At 50.9% G+C, this 10,749-nt stretch overlaps 1 protein-coding gene across 1 annotated transcript; it reads right to left on the bottom strand.

The window, feature by feature from the left end:
- Positions 1-473: 473 nt before the first annotated feature.
- EPOP (elongin BC and polycomb repressive complex 2 associated protein) lies at positions 474-6,786 on the bottom strand. The gene has a single exon (XM_082373595.1). It carries the CDS (start codon positions 3,196-3,198, stop codon positions 2,059-2,061), a length of 1,140 nt encoding a protein of 379 aa, XP_082229721.1. The 5' UTR covers positions 3,199-6,786; the 3' UTR covers positions 474-2,058.
- Between the last annotated feature and the right edge of the window lie 3,963 nt (positions 6,787-10,749).

Genomic DNA, 10,749 nt, shown 5'->3' on the forward strand with positions numbered 1-10,749 from the left:
CAGAGAAGAAGGAAGAGTCCCAAAAGGGTATTTCATGACCCACCACTCCTCTCCTTCGCCCAGAGCTCACGCCACCACGCCCAGGCTGGTCGAATGGGCCCAAACTGACCTGACTAAAAGCAAGGAGCTCTTTAAAAGCAGGAGTCGGCCTTTCTGAATTTCTCCTTGCAAACCTCGCCCCCTCTTCACAGCGCCTCTCTCCCCACCCCTCACATTTGCGTTCTTCCTTGACCTTCCCCATTCTTGGGGGGCAAGATAAGATGGATACCCCTGAAGCACAGGAAGGGAAGGCACTCCCCCACCCTCCTCCCTCCTCCCCACAACACAGCTGGAGGGGGAGGGGAGGTCAGCAGGGTTCATAAAGGCCAGATGTTGAGGAGAAAGAGAGCAGTGCCCGACCCACACCCACCCACCCCACCCCCACCCCCAGCAAAAGAAAAATTAAAAGAGACAGCTTCTAAAACAAACAAAACTTTTGTGGTCCAAAACAGTTTTTCTTGAGAATCTGCTCTATGCAAACATTAACAACTTTTTACAAAGCATTTTCACAGAAAAGGAGACAAGTCCTTCCCCAGTATCATATGTGGGAATTGTTCCTCCCTTGTCCCGTCTTGGGGGAAAAGGGGGCGATATTCACTAGTGTGGGCAGAAGGGTCACTGGGTCCCTCAGTTGTTGGGAAGATCGGCAACCCCCAGGTTCCCCTCACACCTAAACTTGGAATTTCCCTAAGAGCTAAACTCCCCAGACCTCACCTGGGTGGAGGAGAAAGCAATTCCACCCCGCTCTGACTCACTCCCCTCCCCCAGGAAAACAGAACTTCTGACCTCAAAACTAATCCCCTGGCCCTGCCCCTTTCGGATCCATCAGGTCCCTGACAACTGAAGTTGGGTGGGGGGAGGATGCTAAAGGTCCCTCAGCCCAGTTCCCATCCAAACCCAAACTTTGCCCCTTCAAAACCCACTGGACCTTGTGGTTAGGCCAAGAGCCCTTTCATTTACCCCCTCCACAAAGAGCAGCTTGTCTTCTTTCTAGCCTTGAAGGGGTCTCAGTTTGGGTGTTCAAAGAATGGACCCAGGCCTGCCCTCTACCTCCACACCCTCCATCCTTAAACCGGTGGCGAGGACCTGGAAAGGCAACTTGTTTGGTCTGATTTTATTGATTTCTTCCACCTTCCATTACTTTCCCTGGGATGGTCTCTGGCCCCTTCCCCAGACAAAGTCTGCACTTTTGAAGGGGAGGAGGTCCCTCAGCTCTGTGCCTCCTAATATGAGGAGTAAACTGGCGGAGGGGGCTGACTTATGGGGGGGAGTCCTCTTTTACCCATCAGCCCTTATAACCTGAAAGCAAACGGGGAATACTGAAGAGGCGTACCCCAAAACTGGACAAAGGGGAAAGGTTGGTGGCTGAGAATGAAGATCTCGGTAACTAGGGGTCACTTGACTTGGGGGTCCCTAGGAAAAGAACCGGAAGGGGGTGATCTCCCCCTTGCCTAAGCTGCTCCCTCCCCCAAGAAGGCTGCAGTGGTGCCCGGAGACTAGGGAAGGCCCGAGGGGAGTGAAGGGTTAAAGGCCTGGCTGGTGCGGGTGGGGGATGCCCCCGGGAGCTGCCAATCACCTCCCCACCCCCACCAGGGCCCCCCCACCCCAATCCCCAGGCTCGACCACAGAAACAACCGGTTTGTCCATCACCAAGGTCTCTCTCCCTCTTTTTTTTTCCTTGTCTTTGAGCTGTAGCCTCCTCGGCTCCCCCTGGGGTGAAGGCCCTGCCCCCAGAGATCCGAGATGGAAGAGGCGAGGGATTGGAATCTATGTCTTTAAGCCTTTTTCGATTAAGCCTTCTCCTGACTCCAGCCCTTGGTTCGTCTCCAAAGGATGAGGGGGAGGGGGTGTCACCCCAACCAGTTAGGTGCTTGAAGATCACTGTCATTTGAGGTCCCTCTGACCACAGCCCATAAAACCTGAAGAGGACAGGCAAAGGTGAGAAATGAGGCTCTGTCCTCGAGCCCGCAATTTGGCTGTGGCCCCCACTTCTCCCCTTTGGCAGAAGAGGTCTCACGCTCAGAGCTGCTCCAGGTTGATCCCCCAGAATTTGAGGCCGGGGGGCTCAGGGACAGCGGGACCCCCAATCTGCCACCTCCACAGCGGGTGGGCAGGCGGGGGCTTAGAGTCTCCCTGGAGACGAAGCGAGGATGCCGGCCCTAAGTCTCCGTCCTCCCCCACCACCAGGGCCGGGGGGCAGGGGAAGCAGTCGAGGAGGCTGAAGGTGCTCGTGGTGGGGAGCGTCGGTGCAGGACGGCGGGGCTGTGCGCTGCGTTGGGGGGGCGTCGGCCGCCGGCGTTTCTTGGCGGCTCCCCGGGAGGGCCCTTTGGCTGGGGGCCGCTCGGGCCCCCGGCGCAAACTCGGAGTGTCGAGGGCGAAGCCCTTCGCGTAACACCAAAGTTTCGAGCGGCGGATCAGACGATCGAAATGTTCCTGGCGGAGATCGCCGGGCGCCGCCGGAGCTTCGCTGGCCGTCGAGGGGCTGGCGGCCGTTGCCTCGGGGGCGGCCTTCTGGGTGTTTCCATCGACTGCGGCAGTCTGGCTCGGCGGGGGCGGCTCCGGCGCTGTCCCGGGCCCCGCGGGCTCAGAGGAGAGGCCCGCAGGTGGCGGCGGAGGCCGGGAACCCGGTTCCAGATGCGGGCTGGCGGCGGGGCCAGGCTGGGAGTCGAGACCCGGGGCTGGCCTAGGCGGAGCCGAGACGGAGCTGGTCGGAGATTCCCGAGGGCGCCGGGGCGCCGGGCAGCGGCCGGGAGGTACGCCGGAGCGAGCGCCGAAGTGCGGGAAACTGCCTCCGCCCTCTTCCTCCTCGCCGCGGCCCCGGCACACAGCGGCGTCGGCATCCTGGCTGGCCGGGGAGTTGGGATCGCTGTACCGCCCGGCCTGTCCCGCGGGGTGCTTCAGGCCATCCGGGGCCCAGCCGCCGGTGCACAGGGGGGCATGAGGGCCCAGCAGCACCGGGGCCCGCGGCGCCAGCTCCCCAGGTCCCAGGCCCAGAGAGGACGCCCGGGGTTTGGCAAGGGCGCAGAAGGCAAGGGCACGCAGGCAGAGCGGAGAGAACTCCTGGGTCCCCCGACGCGTCTTCCGGGGTGTGGGGGAGCAGGGCGACCCTCGCGGGGACGCCGGCACTGCGAGGCGGGGAGCGGGGCACAGAGTCTCCATGGAACCACCCGGGGGGGTGCCCACTGCGGGGGCCCTGGTCCCAGCGGCGGGATGCCCTGGCTGCCCGAAGAGCCCACGGGCGAGGGGAACATCGCCCCCCCCTCGACGGGGAGATCTCTGCTCACGGGCGCCCCCGGCCCGCACCCCTGGGCCGCGGAGCTCCGGCTCCCTCTTCGATCTCGTCACGCGGCCCTCCTGGCGGCCGGACTCCTGGGTCCCTGCGAGTCCCGGCGCGGTCGGCCGCCCTTCCTGCCGCCGCGATCCCTGTGCAGCCCAGGCGGGAGCCCCTCTTGAGTTGCCCAGAGCGCAGAGGCTGGGGAAACAAAGCGGCCGGCGGCCGCGGGAGGCGGGAAGGACCCCGGGCCCGGCACCCGGTGCCCGGGCCCAGGCGGCAGGGAGGGCGCCTTCCGCCCGCTCGGCTTCTTTCTTCCCCGCTGGCTCCCGGAGACCGCGTTATAGAGAACTGCCCCCTCGCTGCCCCAATACCAGCGCCGGGGCCGCGAGCCCGCCGCTGATTGGGCGGCACTGCCAGTGACGTTAGCCCGGACCCCACCCCTCCAGCGGCACCGCCCCCGTCCCCATTCCGCACACAGACACACACACGTGGACCCGGCGCGGCGGCGGCTGGGAGGGAGGAAAGGAGGGTGCGTGCGCGGGTGGGATCGCGACTGGCGAAACGCGCCACTGCACGTGGCGCGGTGGCGTCCTGGTGTTCAGTCGCCGCAAAGCACTTCATTTTTTCCTTAGCAGTCATGGTTTTCGCATCCGTAAAATGGGAATGTTCATATCTACCCTCTTGGGACAACGTGAATCAACATAGGTGAATCGCAAAGGCGAAGATGAAAGAAAAGATGAAAAGAGGTTGTTTAGAAACTTTGCACAGCAGGGACTCCCGCGAGCAGAGAATGTTCCCAACCTCTCTGTTTCTGTCGCCTAGAACAGTGCCTGGCACACAGTGGGCTCAAAAAATGTTGAATGAATAGTTAGGAATTCAGTGAGTGTGTGCAAGATGATAAAAGGAAGAAATAAATTCGGAGAGGAGGAGTATTATTACACCCACGAAAGACGATAAATAGACTTTCTCAGTACCTGTTTCCATTTCTGACTTAGCTTCTAAATGGCCCCTTGAACAAATTCTGAGGGGCTGGCTCTGCAGCCCCCCTCAAATCCCAAGACTCTGCCCTGTGAGGCCTGAACTGCCAAAATGGGTTGAGGAGACCAAAGGAGGGGACACACACACCCTCACTCTTATCTCCCCCAGGCAGAGTAAAGCAAAGAAAAGGTGAATTCCAATAAAAATCCTGATAATGGAGGACCATGTCCCCGCAGCACGTTCCATCCTCTTACCCTTATTTAGTTTCTGTAGATCCTGCTATTATATGAAAATCTGTGAATGTTCTTTGTTGTCTGTTCTTCTTTGTCGTTGTTGTTGTGTGTCTCTCCCATTAGTCTGGATATGAGCTGATGAGAACTTTGTTTTAATCACTTCTGCATCCTCAGTGCCTAGAACAGTGCCCAGACTTAATAAGTGCTCAATATATATTTGTAAGTGAATGAATGAATCCCTGAAATATTTCTCTCTTAATAAAAATCAGGTTATTGGAATATAGCGACTTCCCATCCCCAGAAATATACAGAGAGATTGATATGATGACATGGAGTAAGGGTGTGTTCGTATGTGGGGGGGGGGGCGGTGGTGTGGTCACAGAGAGAAAGATCGTACTCTGAGGCAGGGATAAGAGAGGGTTTCTGTAAGGGGACAAATAATGCAGCTTGCATCCTGGTCCTCCTGGTGATGACAACAGAAGTATTGTTTCCCTACACGTCATCACATAACATTTGGGAGGAAAGGGATCAGGAAGCTTTGTCGTCCCTACATCCCTTTTGCAGAGGCCAGAGGTAAAGACCCCAAGGTGGGGCTAGGGTTTGACGAACAAGGGGGTGTTGTGTTCTACTGCTCAAAACACTCACCCCCTAGCATCTTCTGCAGAAGAAGTCTTCAGGGAAGTTGTCATGAAGGGGGATCCTGGGGTCCTGCCAGGTCTAGACTCCAGGGTTCCTGAGTGCCAAGAGCCCTGCTCCCCCGCCACTCACACACACACAGACGGGAGGAAAGTTCTGGAAGGATGATGATCTTCACAGCTGTCTCTCCTGGTGGACAGTGCTGAAAACTTTTACCCTGAGACAGTAGTACCAGATTTCTTTTGCTTATGGGGCAGGGGGCATGTTTTTCAGTCCGACTCTACTCCAGACTCTTTGCAACTAAGATACCTGGGGAGTGGGCTTGGGCCCCACATGCGGGAAGCTAGACTGGAAAACTCTTTTCATCCTCTAGAGTCTCACTCATATTTGTATCCTCGTACCTAGCACAGTGTTGACACAAGGAGAGAACACTCAAAAAAATTTTTGGCATGAATAAATGAATGGGTCATATATATCAATGCAGAAAGGGGCTCCTCTTTCTCCCACCCCAAAAGCCACCAGTCCCACAAATCTGAGTTTAGGGACTTTATTGGATCTATTACTACTGAGAGTCCTTCCCTGGAGGAGGAATTCTCTCCACCTCCACTTTCCCTTTTTTCCCCTTCCTTCAATCAGGCACCCCAGAATACAGCCCAGGTGTGAAAACTCTTTGTGGGCACAGAAGCACTATACAAACAGTAGGGGTTAGTGTGAGTAACTCTCCAGCTGAAAGGGCCTAGAGTCATTGGACCTCCACTGTCAGAGGGCTTGGACCAGGGGTGTCTGCTGTGTGACCCTGGGCAGATCACTTGGACACTCTGAGTCTCAGCACCCCTATCAGTGAAAAGGCAGAACAGTGGCTTCCTCACAACGTTATCAGGAGGGTGGAAACGATGTGAGCGGGCTGACCCAGCTGTTGCAATTCCTGTTGCGTACAGTAGAGGACACTCGAGGACACTCGACCCCATCCTCAGCCTGTGGGATGAGGAGGCAGCACCCTTCACAGAAACCTCTCCTCCTCCCCAGAGGAGAAAAATAGGGACGAGGCTGGATGCCGGGTCCCATCTGACTCCTCCGGGATAAGGGATAGGAAAGGCCCCTCAAGACCTGGAAGCCAGGCTTCCCTTTCTGTGGCCCATCTGAGTCTCACCCAAAGGCCTGTGTTCAAGGATTTGGGAACAGGGGACCAGCCCACTTTCCCCAGAAGAAGGCACAGCAGGGAACTGGCCCTAGACGTCCAGCCCAATAATAATTTCTATAGTACTGACAGCATTCCAGTCTCTGTTCTAAGAACTTTATGTTATTTAATCCCCATAATAATTCTGAGGTACTTTTTTTTTTCATTGAAGTATTGTTGATTTACAATGTTGTGTTAGTTTCTGGTGTACAGCAAAGTGATTCAGTTATACATATATATACATATTCTTTTTCATAGTCTTTTTCATTATGGTTTATTACAGGATATTGAATATAGTTCCCTGTGTTATACGGTAGGACCTTGTTGTTTATTTTATATATAGTGGTTTGTATCTGCTAATACCATACTCCTAATTCATCCCTCTCTTACCTCCTTTCCCCTTTGGTAACCTTAAGTCTGTTTTCTTTTTTTAATTTCATTTAATTTTTTTTTTTAAAGTTTGTGCTTTTTAAAAAATTTTTATTTATTTATTTATTTTAAGGCTGTGTTGGGTCTTCGTTTCTGTGCGAGGGCTTTCTCTAGTTGCGGCAAGTGGGGTCCACTCTTCATCGCGGTGCGCGGGCCTCTCACTATCGCAGCCTCTCTTGTTGCGGAGCACAGGCTCCAGACGCGCAGGCTCAGTAATTGTGGCTCACGGGCTTAGTTGCTCCGCGGCATGTGGGATCTTCCCAGACCAGGGCTCGAACCCATGTCCCCTGCATTGGCAGGCAGATTCTCAACCACTGAGCCACCAGGGAAGCCCCTAATTTAATTTTTATACAGAAGGTTCTCATTGGTTATCTATTTTATACATATTAGTGTATATATGTCAATCTCAATCTCCCAATTCATCCCACCACCACCACCCCCGCCCCGCTTTCCCCGCTTGGTGTCTATACGTTTGTTCTCTCCATCTGTGTCTCTATTTCTGCCTTGCAAACCGGTTCATCTGTACCGTTTTTCTGGATTCCACGTATATGCGTTAATATACGATATTTGTTTTTCTCTTTCTGACTTAATTCACTGCGTATGACAGTCTCTAGGTCCATCCACGTCTCTACGTAATGACCCAACTTCGTTCCTTTTTACCATAAGTCTGTTTTCTATGTCTATGAATCTGTTTCTGTTTCGTAAATAAGTTCATTTGTGTCATATTTTAGATTCCACATGTAAGTGATATCATATGGTATTTGTCTTTCTCTTTCTGACTTACTTCACTTAGTATGATGATTTCTAGGTCCATCCATGTTGCTGCAAATGGCATTATTTCATTCTTTTTTATGGCTGAGTAGTATTCCATTGTGTATATATACCACATCTTCTTTATCCATTCATCTGTCAATGGACATTTAAGCTGCTTCCATGTCCTGGCTATCGTAAACAGTGCTGCTGTGAACATTGGGGTCCATGTATCTTTGCGAATTATAGTTTTCTCTGGATATATGCCCAGGAGTGGGATTGCTGGATCATATGGCAACTCTATTTTTAGTTTTTTAAGGAACCTCCATACTGTTTTCCATAGTGGCTGCACCAATTTACATTCCCACCAACAGTGTAGGAGGGTTCCCTTTTCTCCACACTCACTGCAGCTTTTGTTATTTGTAGACTTTTTAATGATGGCCATTCTGACCAGTGTGAGGTAGTACCTATGAGGTAGATGCTTTTAATTTTTAAAAAGTTACATACTATCCAGAACCCATTTTAAGTGTCTCAGTGATTTTTAGTAAATTTACAGACTTATACAACCATCACCACAATTCAATCTTAGAACATTTCCTAAGGACCCCTCATGCCCACTTGCAGTAAATCCCTGTTCCCACCCCAGGTGACTAAACTACCTTCTGTCTCTATAGATCTGCCTCTTCTAGACATTTCATAGAAATGGAAAGGCCATATGCGGTCTTTTGCATCTGACTTCTTTTACAAAAAGATAATGTTTTGAGGTTTATCAGTGTTATAGCATATATTAGTAGTCCGTTCCTTTTTATTGCAAGTATCCCGTAGTATGGATATACCCCATTTGGTTTATCCAATCACATTTGGCTTTTTTCCACTTTTTGATTATTATAAATAATAATGTTATGAACTTTGGCATACAAGTCTTTGTGTTGACATGTTTTCATTTCTCTTGAATAGACAGCAAAGAGTGGGATTGCAAGGTCATAGGGTAAATTTATGTTTAACTTTTAAAGAACCTGCCAAACTGTCTATTAATATCCATGCCACAAATGAGGAAAGTGAGGGACAGAGATTTTAAGTGACTTGCCCAAGTTCACGCTGCCAGCAAGTGTCAGGGGCAGCTGGGTCCCAAGTCCATGCTCATAACCATGGGTCTACCCCGAGACGATGCATCTAAGAGGGAAGCCATTTCTCGCCCGCCACACCACAGTCACCAGCATTTTTATCCATCTTGCTTCCAGAATTCCCTAAGTCAGCCTGTGTCAACCAAGAAGGCTGTATCATCCCTTAGCCAACATCCACACTTTGCTCTGGAAATTTGCTGAGGTTAACAGCTTAAGTTCTGCTCTCAAATGGGTCTCTTCATATTCCAGACTCCTCATTTTACCAGCGGTGTGACTGGGGGCAAGTTACCTAACCTCTGCTTTAGCTTCCTCATCTATAAAATAGAAATGGCATCTTCCTTCACGCAGTTTTTAAAAATGGCTTATTATGGAAACTTTCAAACCTATACAGAAGTAAACAGAGAAGTGTAATGAACCTTCATGTAGCCAACACTCAACTTCAAAACTTGTTAACTCATGGCCAATCTCATTTCATCCTTCTCCTCATCCATTTCCTTCCCTACTCCCATTTTTAAAAAACCGACTTTACTGAGGTACAATTTACATACAATAAAATGCACATTTTAAGTGTAGAGTTTTCACAAATGAATATACCCATACTAACCACAATTAAGATAGAGAACATACCCTATATTATCTTGAAGCAAATCCCAGGTATCATATCATTTCATTCCAAACTATTTCAATACATATTGTTACAGGATAAGGACTCTTGAAAATAAACGTAACCCCAATGCTATTATCAAACCTAAACAGAATTGTCATCCTTTAACTTCATCAAATAGCCAGTCAGTGTTCAAATTTCTAATTATCTTAAAATATTTTTTTCTCTACAATTTATTTAGCTTATTTGAATTAGGATCCAAGGAAGGGTTTCAAGTGATTGATATGTTTCTTAACTCTCTTTTAATCTATAAATTCCTCCTTTTTCTCTTTTTATTTTCTCTTTGCAACTTATTCATTCATTGAAGATACCCAACTGTCTTCTAGATTTCCCACAGTCTAGAATTTACTGGTTGCAATCCCACAGTGTTATGTAATCAAGCAACGTAAAAATTACTTCTCTGTAATTCAAATTTAACTGAACAACCTATGTTTCATCTGGCAGCCTTATCTATGTGCCTATGTCACGTTGGAGGCATAGTGGTGAGCAAGACAGGCAAACCCCACCCCACCTCGAGAGTGTACGTTCTAGTAAACTAGGGGAAGCCAGGTAATATATCAGCAGACAACATTCCTTCTGGGGATATTGTGAGGATTAAAAGAGAAACCCGTATGTTTAGCACATGGTCCATAGAAGTCCTTGATAAATGCAAGTGCTCTTGGCAGTAGCTTAGCCTTGTCCCCTTTTCCTGTTTCTTCCCTTTTCCATCCCTGCTCCACACACCCCACCCCCGCCCAGGGATTACTCTGGGTTTGCCCTCCTCCTGCTATACTTCCTCTGCAGGTCTGTAGTTAGTTCATTTATCTATTCACCCCACATTCCCTAAGCACCTCCCTGGCGGCAAGCCCCAGACCAGACCCTGGGTGGTCTGGTGGGAGAGATGGACATTCTAGGCTAATCCGAGAAGTAACAATAGAAGGATGACCATGGTCCCTGGAACAGTAGAGGCGGGATGACAGTAGAAGAGGGAAGTCTTTTCACAGAAGGTAATCTTCCACTTAGGCTCTAAAGGATGGGCAGAAGTACTCAAAGGAGACATGGGAGAAGAATTCCAGCTGAGGAAACAGTATGGGCAAGGAACAGAGACAAGAAAGCGCCTGCCCTTGTGCTGCCAGATACCAGCCGTCACCATCTTTCCCTCCTGCGAAGTAGAGGGGGCCCTGGCATTGGTCCCATGCCATCTGCCCTCTAAGAGTCATCCCTCATTATTTCTCTTACCAACTCCATCCGCGTGCCTCTCCCATTAAAAAGCCACATCTTCCCTTGACCCCGCAGGCTCTAGCCCCATCCCTGTCTCCTCCCCCTCACAGCCAAACTTCCCCCAAGAGCTGTCTACACACTGTCTTCCTTTTCGCACTTCCCACTTCCTCCTCAACCCACTTCCATCTGCTTCCACCTCCACCTGCCACTGAAATAGCTCCTGCTGTGTTTCCAGTGGCCTCCAT

This window comes from Balaenoptera borealis, assembly GCF_965194805.1.
Source record: "Balaenoptera borealis genome assembly, chromosome: 20".
NCBI lineage: Eukaryota > Metazoa > Chordata > Mammalia > Artiodactyla > Balaenopteridae > Balaenoptera > Balaenoptera borealis.